The 13,298-nt window shown below is 42.0% G+C and overlaps 1 protein-coding gene across 1 annotated transcript in view; it reads right to left on the reverse strand.

Moving 5' to 3' along the window:
* Nucleotides 1–13,298, reverse strand: part of CNKSR3 (CNKSR family member 3) — a 62,401-nt gene that overhangs the window by 9,299 nt on the left and 39,804 nt on the right. The window contains exons 5-9 of the mRNA XM_083496511.1: nucleotides 12,653–12,694; nucleotides 10,488–10,607; nucleotides 8,957–9,016; nucleotides 3,813–3,881; nucleotides 1,315–1,461 (exon numbers count right to left, since the gene is read on the reverse strand). Coding sequence (XP_083352637.1) covers nucleotides 1,315–1,461; nucleotides 3,813–3,881; nucleotides 8,957–9,016; nucleotides 10,488–10,607; nucleotides 12,653–12,694 — 438 coding nt within the window. The remainder of the gene's footprint in view (nucleotides 1–1,314; nucleotides 1,462–3,812; nucleotides 3,882–8,956; nucleotides 9,017–10,487; nucleotides 10,608–12,652; nucleotides 12,695–13,298) is intronic.

Raw genomic sequence — 13,298 nt, forward strand, 5'->3', positions numbered from 1 at the left:
TGTTGTTTTGTTTATTGCATTTCCAAATTAATAACAGCGAACTGCTATACTCTAGAACCATAGAAATGACTTGCTGAAGAAAATGAGCCCCTTGAGGCTTTTGTGAGATATTAAATATATGTTGATAACTTCTCTTAATTTTCCTTCCATGTTTTCTTAATAACCTTCCACATACGTTCAAAGGAAATGCACAAAATCTAATAAAAACAGTTACAGAATAGCACAAAACACAACAGGAGATGAGTTGAAAAACAATGCAAAGTGGACACCTATGGCACAGACCTGTTCATCAACTCGGAAGGCTAAGAAACAGCTACACAAGCACCTGCTTAGCACGTTCTTGCCTAGCAACAGCTTAAATAGTACACATACAAAAGTGGTGGGAACTGTACCTGCACCTATAAGCAATTCAATTATTAGCTTCCTGAAAGTGTCAAACTACTCCCTTAACATTACTTGCTCAGCCTCAAAATCATCATCTTCTTAAAGCTATTAATCCTCATTTCTTTTCCACACCCTTTCTCTCTCACACAGAGATGCCACAACATCCCAATTCTGCTGATGTTGGCAACTGGCAAATGCAAACACCACCATGAAAACAAAAGGGGGGAAATCACACAACTCAGCTAGGCTACAAAAGAACACTGGATAAAACTGCTCTTTTAGAAAACATAATCTCCCATCATTAGTTTTCCAGCCCATCGAGAATTTACTGTTTACTTCTAGAATTCATCAGTCCAAAGGATTATAAGCAACTCAGCCCCAAATGGCCTCGCTATAAGTTATCTGTCCTGATAAACAGGATCCTTCAGGGATTAAAGAAAAACAATCATTCTCCCCCTCTCTTCAAACCCCAGCTGCCTTGTTCTTTTGGTATATTAGAAAGCTAAGGTAATTTAATGGAAAATGAGATTTCACAGATTCTTTGTAATCAACTACCCTTTCTATCCTGGCTGCAAAACTAGTTAAATTAGTCAATGCAAAATACGTTGAAATTTGAGCTTCAGTGCTTTCACACGGGCTATTTATATATGCGCGTTACAACAGAACTCTAGTGCAAGAATTGGCTTAGTATCATTTTCCAGGCTCAAATAGATAGGTGGTATGACCTAATAAAGTTGGTTGGGCCCAAGAGACTATACCCATTTCACATCCCACTAAAATCTCTAAGATTTGAACATTCTAACCGGCTGTTCCTTACCAAAGCACAAAGCACAAGAATAAGCACAAAAAATTATTTAAATCATGCAGAAAATGAGGGAAGAAATCACTGGGAAGCCTGTCAGAGGCAAGACAAAACTAAAACCTTGTTACCTGAACAAGTGGTGGTTTCCACCTTAGGTTTTTGAGTGGCGCAGGAGTAAAATTAAAAGAGCCTGTATGGCGTTTCTTCACTAATAGAGTAACGCCAGAAGGATTCTCACGGAGCTTCCTCACAAGGTTCTTCAGCTGCCATCCCACCTTCAAAACAAATCAAACAAACACTTAGAATGTCCACTGCCCTACATCAGAGGCATGTAGATCAAATTACCTTCCATAACATCATTGTGGAAATCATTTTTCACCACAGAATTATGAGGCCTTGGTTTGGCCAGAAGCTGTATAAGACTTCTCTGTTAGGACAGGCTTTTGGAGGCCATGGTAAAGGTGCTATAAAAATGCAGAGTTTCAGCGAACACTGTCTTCCAGCCTGTAGCCTCTGAGATGAGAGAGCTACGTATAAATTACAATATCACTTGCTCTAAGTAAACCCTACACCCCCAACCAAACCCAAATGACATATTTTAAGAAATTACTTTGCAGGCAAAACATGGCAGAATAAGCTTATTACAAGATATAGGGGTGGGGGAAGGGAATTGCCTGACATGTCTACCAATACAGAGACACCTGAGTCTTGCTGAAAATATATGAAGGTCTAACTGACTGATTAATGCTCCTCTTACCCTCAACCAGTGGCACAGCGTGGGCTGCCAGTGCTCAGGGTGGGGCAAGTGTTGCGCCCTCCCTGGTGGACTGGGCAGCTGAGATGGAGGCACGTGGCGGGGGGGGGGGGTGCAGTCTATATGGAGGGAAGGGCGAGCTGGCCCAAACTTGTCAGCTAGTCCGGGGATGGGACGCACACAGGTCCCTTCACAGTCACACAGAAAAGAAGGTACCGCCCCAGCTCCAAAGGCCCTGCCTGAGCACGGTTTGCCGCCCTAAGGCTTTGGAAGGCAGCAGAAGCTCAGTCATGTTGAGGGAGCTTGTCATGGAGGGTGCCTGGTTATGCCCCTCTCAGAATTTTGCCCTGGGGCCACCCCCCCTCTGCCCCCACACGCTATGCCACTGCCCTCAAAAGACCCATATCTAGTGGTTTTGTGGTACTACCGCACCACATGGACTTCCCCAAGAAACCAACGGATCGAAAACCATTGCTAAAAGGGATTCTGCTATGATTTCCATCACTGGTGGCGTGATTTCCCCATTTTTAGCAGATACTGTTTGTGCTGTCTTTGTCTGCTTGTCTGCAATTGTTTTTAAATATTTTAAACAGATAGGCAGATTATGAAATGGCTGGGCAAAGGACAGGGAGAGAGAAAGACTTGGTTTGCCATTAGGGGGTGGGTGCTTCCCCCTGCTTTGGTGCACCCTCCAGACCTAGGGGTCTCCATAAAGGTGCCAGTGCCAGAACTCTGAGGGGATTTTTGCCTATTTGGTATAAAGATTGGCTAGGCACTAACACTAGGTAGGTTGGCTAGGCACTAACACTATCAGTCCTGGAGCTACATTAGATATTGTTAACTGACCCATTGGTGAGCTTTTTCACTCACTTTCATCTTTTCACATATTGTAAATTAATCGTCAATTGTTTGCTTGTTAGTGAAACTATGATGGATTTTTATAAAGTATTACAATTTAAACAGTTTATTTTCTGTGAGCTGTTTTGAGCATAAATACATCTGTGGAATATGTGGCACATATAAACAAGCTGCCAATAACTATGATAGGGAGTTGGCTCATTTAAGCAGGCCCCCAAATCAAAGCCCTAGCACTTAATGTTGGGACGGGGAAGTTAGACAGCACGTGGTCCCCAAATCAACAGCTGTGACTGCTGAGCAGTGGAAACCTTCAACTGGCAGCAAAGGCACAGTCTGCCATCTTCCCTACCTCACCCATTCTAGCCTGCTCAAAGGTGCAACTTTGTGCATGTGCCTAGAAAGGGTACTCACAGGAAATGGCTGTCATCAGCTCACCCAACCCAGGATATCCCTGACTAAACAAAGAAACAGTTCTAGATGCTGGTATTGCTTGACTGTTCAGCCCAGAATTTTCCAGAAGAGTCAAAATAGCAGATTCTTCTGACTTTACCTGCTTCCATGAAGGACATTGCAAATCTATAGTTATGTTCCAGGCCCACATTTAGTAAACTTTTCATTTGGTGAGCCCTATAAAACATCTAATCATTCTTAAATAGCCTCAGTACTCAAATGTTTTCAAACGGAATTGTATTTCTCAGGATTTTTATTTTTTAAAAAAAAAACAAGCTTAAGGGAATAAACTGATGGGAAATTCATTCTTTCCTTAATCAAAATGTTTTATGACCAACCTTTTATAAAAATTTCTAGCTGAATTTATAACATGAACTTGCTATTCTAGGGAAAACTGCCTTAATGGGAAAAGCACCATTCCAACATTAACCCCCCCCCCCAAGAATTTAATTGAAAAGGCCAGTCACTGGTAAATGAAGATTAAAATCTGTCTTGTGAGCTTGCTCAGACTCTGAAAATTGCTTGGCTAAAAATAAAGGGAAACAAGAAATGCCCTTTACTCACCACAGTCTGGCGATTCACCTGGATCACTTCATCGCCTGCATGAATTTTCTGAGACCTATCAGCAGGAGACTGCAGAGGACAAAAAGAGGAGAGCTGAAATTTTCATTGCTTTGTCACTTAAAAACTACTAAACAGCTCCTTAGTTGGTTTTTTTTTTTTTTAATTAAAAACCGCAGGATGACCTTGACAGAAAAGCCAAGCAGATAGGCATGCCTGTGAGATTTCTATGCAAGTTACAGCTGCCATCTCCATCACTAGACATCACAGCTATCAATTAAATAAGGCTGGTCAATATGGCAGGTGAAGTGTGAGAGCAGGAAGGGCTTGTCTGAGAACATGGAACCCAGGTGGTGGTAGGTTCACACCATTAAGTGTGTGGCACTGAGAACAGGATCACCCTGCATTTTCAGATGGAGGGCAGGTTTTGCTATCAGCTCAACAATGCATCATAATGCCGCTCTTTGCCATTCGCTCCTATAGGGACAACTAGCCACTTCCTTATATTGGAGATCATCACTGGGAGCAGCCAGTGGTGACCATGCCACTAACTGAGAATAGCACCTGCTTCTATCTACATAGCCCCACCTTTATATTTGCATAGCCACGCCTTAGGTTCTATTTCAAGGGCTCCTCTATATAGTGCAAGTGAACGTTTGGGACTGGCATATCGTTTCTATACAAAACAAAAGCAGCAGCAAGTGCCCGAAACTGTTGAAAACCACCCTGTGATCTTAATCAATAAACCCTTAATCAGATTTTAGATGTTGAGCAAACAAAACAAAAGTTTGCCTAAGGTCTCACAGGGCCACAAACTCTGCTGTGATTTTCTGCTGCCAAAAGCAAAAGCTTCTTTTGGCTAACCTGGCTTGTCCTGATGCGAGAGGTCAAGCAGAGCTTCAGCAGGAACAGTTTTTGTACCATCACAAGGATGAGCAATGCAAAGCTTATCCTTGTCACAGAGGTGTTAAAGGCGCAGGAGTCGCAGGAAAGGAACACAAGGAGCTTCTTTGGCTATACTATCCTTGACTGTTTGTCCAACTAGACCTGAACTGTCCATTCCAGTGGTGACTGGGGACCACTGGGACTGGCAGGGCAGAGTTCTATAAGCCTGCTGAGTTCTGAAAGCAGCAACACTGAGACCAAGGAGGAGGAAGCTTGCAAGCAGTGCCGTCCCACAGACTGGTTGTAAGTAAGAAGGCAGGCTGGTGAGGCAGCATCTCATTCACCATAACAGACCAGCCTCCACTGGTCTACTCTTACTGCCAAGAGCTGTCCAGGATTGCAAGTAAAGGTCTTCCCCATCCTTTGAACTAGATATACCAGGGATTGAACCTGGGACTTTCTGTGTTTCCACTGAACAGTAGCCCCTCCATGAAATCTCTTTGCATCAGGAACTGGCAAATCTACTCTGACTGCCAGAAAGAGGGTGGTGGGGAGATAAAGACAAAACCAAAAACACACCCAAACATGGAATAAATCTCTAGGAGTGCTACAAGCTCCCAACCCACCAAACAAGACATAGAACACTTAGTAGAAAGCCTTTTCTTTCACACAAACACACAGAAAGCCAGCTTCAGACATTCTGAGATCTGTAATTTTTATGTACTGCTTAAGAACTTAATAAAATAAAATATGCTGTTTGGGTTGTTGTTTTTCTTAAAGGAGTTACTTCACATCACTTGTGTATCTAAGGAAAATTCTAAGGAATATGAGTCACATGTTCACAGTCAGCAGTTGACGGTGCTACAATCAAGTGACAACTTGCATGGATTTTACCAGGGTCAGAGAACCTCAGGCGTCCCAGATGTTGATGGACTCCAAATCCCATCAACCCACATCCAAGGGTCAGAGATGATGGGAAGATGTAATCCAGCAATCACAAATTCCCCATCTTTAGATTAAATTGTTCTCACAGATCCAACAGAGTCTTAGTATTACCCTGCATCACGTCCTCTAATTGCAAACTCAAGGCAAACGCCAAAAGCTATTTGGCCAAAAAGGGGCAACCATGGAATACTGAGCTTTACTTGAAAAAGAAAATGAACTATCCTCAAGGGAAACATGGCCGACTGGCTCCCTAACACAGGCATGCCCAAAGTCCGTTTTGGGGGCCTAATCCGGCCCACCAATCAGTTTAATCTGGTCCCTGCGGCAGTTTATTTCCTGGGGTAAAATCCTTAAAAAAAACCTTAACAACTTCAACCCTAAAAAAAGGTCAAGAACTTTGGTCAGCCCTTTGGGCGGCCCCCATGGCCCTTCACTTCATCAAATCTGGCCCTCTTTGAAAAAGTTTGGACACCACTGCCCTAAGCAGAAGCATTCCCAACTGCAACATGTTGTCTTGGGTCCCATTTGTCATCTCAGATTTTAAGGGAGGCAGCTTACATATTTCTGTTGTGAGTCCTTGGATCATAAATTCAAGCAATGGGAATGAGCCCCAGTCTGTGTTGCAAAAGAGTCACAAACCAAAATTATTTTGACAGAATGAGAGAGAGAAGAACTGTTGCAAAAAATGGGGTGTTTTCATTACTTGTTGAGGCACAGCTAGGTAGCTACATGACACAGTCATGCTGAAAACCTATAAATCTGAGGAAGAGATTTAAGGCACAGCATGGACCAGGCAGGGAAAGCTTCCCCTACTTGAGCTTTCCCACCTGAAACTGCTTAATCCTAGCACTTTTCTCTCAGCGGGGGTCACCTCCGAAACACAGGGCCACCCCAGGGGGAAGGGAGACAGAGAAGTGGATGAAGTCATTTCAGAATGGGAAGTATGGAGGAAGGGAACAGCTTCCATATCACGCTTTAGAGCTACGTGTGCACACAACTTTCTATATAACAGTAACCCAGTTATATCACATGGTCTACCACTGCCGTATACTTAGGCCCTGACAAAGCAAAAACACTAAGCGAGCCTTTCCCAACCTCACTCTCTCCAGTTGTTTGCTGGACTCCAAATCCCATCAGTCCCCGTCACATCACCTATGCTTGGGGATGATGGGAGTTGCAGTCCAACATCTGGAGAGAACAAGGTTGGGGAAGGCTGAACTAAACCAACTGGGAGTTTTAGCAGAACACCCCCAAAAAACATTAAAAACCTTTAAGAACAACAGATTCTAAGACATACAATTTTAGTTATTTCTGCTGCTATACCCCTGAACACCACGTTCCTTTTGTTTTAAAACCTGTCTCGAGCACACATGAAGCATTTTAGTTTGCATGTTCTTTACTGCTTACTCATCTAACAAAAAGCTTGCAAATTTAACTAGATTTCTCTTAATAGTAGGGAACATGCTGCAGGGTCAATTATGTGTACTGAAAGATAGAGGTGTTGAAAAACTTTTATCACAAATATCCTAACTAAGCCTGTTGTCTGCCTTGTTAACTATCAGCAAGCAGCAGTTTGGCACCTAAATATTTACTCTGTTCTGTCCAGGAGACAGCACTCTCCTGCAGCTGTTGCTTTAAATGTCTCCAATGCCATTATGACCACTTCACATCCAGTGATACTCCTGACATCCCACTCATAGAGAAAGGAAAAGGTACTAAGCTAATGTGTGACTCATAGAACTGAAACAAATGTCTCATTTCCTCTGTTCCCTTATCAAGGGAAATGGAGGACAGGACAATCCCCTTGGGCTACCTGGGATGAGAACTGAAAGCCTCATTAGGAGAGACTCCCTCACCTTTCACCATCTGATCTGACGCATTCCGGGGGCAAAAACTACAGCAGCAGCACCTTCATAAAAGAAAGCTATTGGGAAAGTGAGGCAAGATGCCTGGGAAGACAGGGAACCTCCAGTGGGCAACTCCCTTTTCCCTTGGAACGGAAACACCTATTTGGCAAAGAATCCAACAGACGATCTCTCCGAGTACGCAATCATAGACGTCCAAAAATGTGCACTGCGCATACCAAGGAATATCTGTCAGTATTACGAAAATCCGTTTGCAAAAGCTCTCAAAGAAACAAACAATACAGCCCTCTAGGCTTGCATCATGAGTGTTTGCAAGATGACTGGAAAGCTCTGTTTGGGTCAGATCATTCCCACCAAAAGCAGGAAATCACAAGCCGTTAAAAACAACTGGGAAATCCTGTCACCTGACTGGAATCGGACACGTCTCGCTCCTCTTGAATAACTCGAGAGCTTTAATATCTACCATCTCAGGCTCTCCTTTATCTACACTATTGGATGGACAGTGAATGAGAAGCAGCAGCAACTGCAATGTCTAGTCTCCACGTCTGAAAGGATTCATTCTACTAATTGTAAATCACTTGCTCCTCTGTGGAGATATGCAGTCCCCAAGAAAGGAAGCTAGGATTTTTCAAGCAAGCTCTAAGAGAGATAAAGGAGATCCAAAGGTTTATGACTGCTAACCTGCTGTGTTTTCTTTAGGGAAGGAGGGAATCAGTAACAGTCTGCATGCTTATAAAATTCTGAGATATATGTGCCATGCAATCCAGGAACTTTTATTCAAACTGTAGCTCAAAGTCATCAGATATTCTGACAGATTTAAACACTTGCACATGTATAAGTTTTTAAAGCTTTACAATCAGCATCAAAATCTGTATTTTCATTCTCAACTCTGCCAAGCGCTGTCTTTCAGTTCAGCAGAAATGTTATCATTCAGCCAGCCTTTCCCTTTTGACCATTCAGAGGTTTTGCAATTAAAAGGATCTGTTTCTGTTATCTTGAAAAATGTGTTTGTCCCAGGAAGCAAATGGAATCTTACATTCTATTACTAGTCTAAACATCCTGCTGCTGCTTTTATAAAGGACAGAGCACATTATGGAAGTACATATTTGCTCAGCCAGCATTTACTAGACCAAACACTATAAGCGCTTTACTCAACAATAGTTCTGGTAATTCCAGTTATTTCAAACCCCAGCAGCATTTTGAAACACTCTTCTCTATTTGCATACTGCAAACTGAACTAAGGGGTTGATATTAGACAGGCAGACACCATCAGACAAGCACACATTTAATTACCACAGTCAATGATAAGTTAATGATAATGTTGCAAAACCCAAATAAATAAAAATATGGCTTCAGAATCTGCTTTTAATCAAGTTTGCTTCTTGGATCTCATCTTCATCTAAGATAGCTTTAATTAATTCTGTTTGGAGGAAAAGATTAAAAAATACTCACGTTTTCTGTTGTTCCAGTAACAACATGCAATCCATCGTAAGTAGATTTTATATACATTCCCTAAGATGGATAGTTAAAAAGATAAATTTAGCACAACAGTAATTATAGCGCATCCACAATTATATTGAGGCTCCATAGAGACAACTATTTATGAAGAGCAACTTTTCCCATAATCCCACTCTGGCACCAGTCCCAATGAAACACTGTTTAACTGTGTAAACCCGGTCACCAACCTTTTTGGACTCATGGACACACTGAAGGATTTGTCAGTGGCATCCAACACATACTGCAACCAAGCAGACACCACAAACTATTTACCGATATCAACAGAATGCTGCTTTCAGGTCTAATTTCAGCAGGGGGACAGGCCAGGAGGTGGAAGGGTGCTGTGGACACCAGGAAAGTCCTCTGGGGGCACCATACCGGCCACCCCTGGTATAAAAGGAGTGAGAGAGTGTCTCACTGCAGATAAGGGAAAAGTTCATCAATTCAAATCCTCTTTTCTAATGGGAACTCAACAGAATAGCAAAACTGAAGAAGGATCTGATCTAGACAATTTTACTCCTAGGGTGACCTGGATAAGGAAAATGTCTTGGATTGCAAGGCTGAGCCAAGGATTCCTTTTGGGTTTCCCCTTCAGTCCTTTAAAGAATTGCATGTGAAGGTATAGAATCACAGAATTGTAAAGTTGGCAGGGACCATGATGACTGATAAGAATGCATCCTTTTGTGTAGTTAAAATAAAATATTTCCCCATCATCACACACGTGCACACAGCTCCAAGTCATTGTGGAGGTGTACTATCCAATGGGTGTCCATGAGAGCAAAACCAAAATATACACATTTGTTGCCAGAAGCTATTTGTAGCTTCTTCCCATGAGCTACACAAACAAAAATTGGCAAAAACAGTTTGACTCAGAGACCCTGATTGGCTGGGAGACAAACTGACAGACAAAATGAAAACACAATATGTTAATTTTCCAAGGTATACAACAATGTCTCCTGAAAACCTGTTGTCTGGATACAACGTAAGCAATCTTTCTTGATAAACACACAATATATGCAGAATTCGGCTCTTTTTTAGTGCAAAACATTTTCTGAGGAGGGTATACACCACTCAAACAGCTCTGCTTACCTCAAACTTATTGCCACTGAAAGGGGAAAGTCTTTATTGTCTAGTTTTTACATTATTAAACTAAATAACTTGTTCCTTCTGTCAGCATCTTGACATTTGCATTCTTAGTAATGTTACAGCTCAACAGAAGCAGTAATGGCTTCCTTACAAAGGTATCAATGCTAGTATGGAGCTCTCTGTTGTAAGATCTTCTCCACCCCTCTAGGTACACAGGGATACTGAAGAGTAGGATCCCCTATTCTTTCTAGAAAAGATTGGAAGTTCCTGTGCACGTGGAGTTCTGGAACTCACACCAGTTTCATCACATTAGCCTTCAAGGACTAGGCCACTATAAATGCACTTGAAAAAATGCTAAGTGGACAGCAATTCAGGATTTGAGGAAGGAAAACATTCTTACCAGGCCTTCCCCAGGTTTGATGTTAGTTAAATGAACCTCCTCGAGACACGCACCCTGGCTCATCAACGGATCAGTTGTAGATCGGATGGTCTTATCGCAAATTCCATTTAGAACCTTGGACTAAAACAAAGGAAGAACACCAAGATTACTTTTGCAATTTTTGCCTTGCAACAAAACGCAGCCCCTCCGTCCTCCCCGCAAGTAAAGGGGTCACGGCATCCAGATTTATAGGCTGCAGCAGCTGCCAGCACTACCTTTCATCAACTACATCTGGTAAGAAAGCTGCTGGTCCTTTGTGACATATTCAAATCCTGCAGCCATAATTCAGGCCTTTGTAACTTGAAGCAAGGCCACTAATGAGCTCCACAAAGGGCTGCTCTTGTTTACAGTTGGGAAGCTTTGGATACTGAAGAGCACAATGGCCTACTCCTTAAAGGAAGAGGGTCAGAGCATCATATGCACCGACGCCTTGTTCAGAGTCCAATTGTATATGACCTTTAAAGCCCTAAATAGCTCAGATTCTTGGAGACTCCCTCCACTCTTAAATCCTAAGACTTTCATCACCACTGATCAAGAACATCGTCTCAGTTTTATCACTTATGCACCAAATCATAAAAAAAGGAAATGCAAATGTGCGTTTTCTTTGTGGTTCCCCTCAACAATAACATCCTTTCCCCCTGGAATCTCACAAAAATCCACATTAATTAAGAATTTCTCCCCTCCCCCACCCATAAGCATTTAAAGACTTTTCTATTTGGGTACGGTTAATTAGATCCATGCAGGTGGAATTTTTAACATTTTATTTTTAATTCATTTTTTTATTTTTCACTGTTAGGTAAGCTGCCTTTAATTCAAAATAATGATGTATGTTTGGGGTTTTTTGTTGGGTGGGGGAAATTAAAATTGATTGTAAAACAGCAATAAAAATTTAAAGATTCACCAAACAGCTAATACATACAGGATGGTGCCTTGACATTCTGAGAACAATGTAGGCAAAGTGAGAAGCAGCTGTTGTGAAGTTTAGCAGTGCAGCAAACACTTTGCATACACAAAACCCCAAGCAAGAGCTAGGGCATCTCATTTTTAAATGGATGGCAGCCAGCAAGGTTGTAAAAAAGAAGAGCCCCAAGACCTTAGAAAAGGCATTGACAGACCAAAAAAATGGGTGGGATGTATGGGGATAGCAATCTGACTCAGTATACGTAATACTTAACAAAATGACTAACACACATGCCATTTTTTACAGTTAAATAAATAAATAAAAGCAAAAACAAAAAGTGTAGTAACCACTGCAATGCATACATGGAAGGGAATATGGAAAATTGGGGGCGGTGGACGGTAAAATGCTCTTTAATTGTTCTATGTTCGATTGAAATGTGTGTGTGTGTTTATTTTTAGCTATTGTGAATTCCTAAGCATCTATCAGCAGGCGGAAGGCCTTATCAAAGAACACAGCCTGATTCATGCCAAAAGCAGGAAGAGATGATTAACCACTGCAAAAATACAACAAGCATGTCAATGCATCCCTCTTCCAGTCACAAGACTACTGCAAAAATATTTGGGAAAACTCCCTTTCAGACCAAGTGCAATTAGAAACCATAAGCAGTGCATGTCTTCTGTAAGAACGAGGTACATTTGCTGCCACACTGACAGCTTTACTGCTCCTGGGCTTTTGAATGTTTGGGTGTCGGGACTTTTTCATGTGTCAGAATGCTAATGTATGCCTATGCAATAATGTTTGAAGAATTAGCCGGCAACTCCTTAGGCAAGCAAAACAAAATAAGCCCTCGGTTTGTTACTTTAGTATTTCAGCAGTAAATTATAAAAAGCGGTGTGTTTCATTTATATACTTTGAAGCATAGCAGCAGCAATTGGCTTCATTCCACTTGCTCCAAAGTGTCACACTACAAGTGACTTCAGATCTCTTGCACTTCCTGATTCCCACTCTTCTCTATCATCCAATAAGGAACTTGTGCTTCTTCCCACGAGACACGGGGCAGGAGTTCCATCTCGGATGATAGAGAAGAATGCAATGCAAGCAGCACAAGGTACATGAGCTCCGTTAACACACAAAGCTTCTTTTCAAATCAGTATTGTCTCTTAAGACCAGTTTTGAACAGGAAGGCATTCAAAGAAAGAGTTTAAACAGAAACTTTTGCACTTACTACACTGAGAACTTTATCTTCCATTTCAGACACAGGGCAGTCCTTTTTTTTAAAAAAAGAGAGAAAGCAAATATTCTATTAGCGGAAGACCCTTATGCAGCAGTAAACTGACACTTTTGACACTGCTGACTTGTACAGTAAGTCAAAGATGTGTGGAATACAGTTGACATTTAGATGCCTTTGGCAACGGTCCAGAGAGGCTTGCTCTTCATGCAGAAACACAGTTACTCACATGCAGCAACGATTCCCTTCATGCAAGCAGATTCTGCATGTACCTTCTACAAGAAAAACCCAGTGGAACCCAAGGAATCCATTTTACATTTGCAAGAAAATTCACAGGTGATTCTGGCAACATATCTGCACCTTCCATGTTCTGATTCCGCTAACAAGAAATATAAGCATATCACATCTAGCACACATGGTCCTCTCTATCGCACAGCCTTTACTCACAAGAGGTAAAATGATTTGTTAAAGAAACAAGAGGGTCAAACAGAGGTCATCTTGCTCAGTATTGTCAACACTGGCTGGCAGCAGCTCTCCACAGTTTCAGAGAGGAGATAGATGTTTTGCCCGGCCAGGGTGGCGCTGTGGGTTAAACCACAGAGCCTAGGACTTGCCAATCAGAAGGTTGGCAGTTCGAATCCCC

The sequence above is a fragment of the Podarcis liolepis genome, assembly GCF_965112155.1.
Source record: "Podarcis liolepis genome assembly, chromosome: 3".
Taxonomy (NCBI): domain Eukaryota; kingdom Metazoa; phylum Chordata; class Lepidosauria; order Squamata; family Lacertidae; genus Podarcis; species Podarcis liolepis.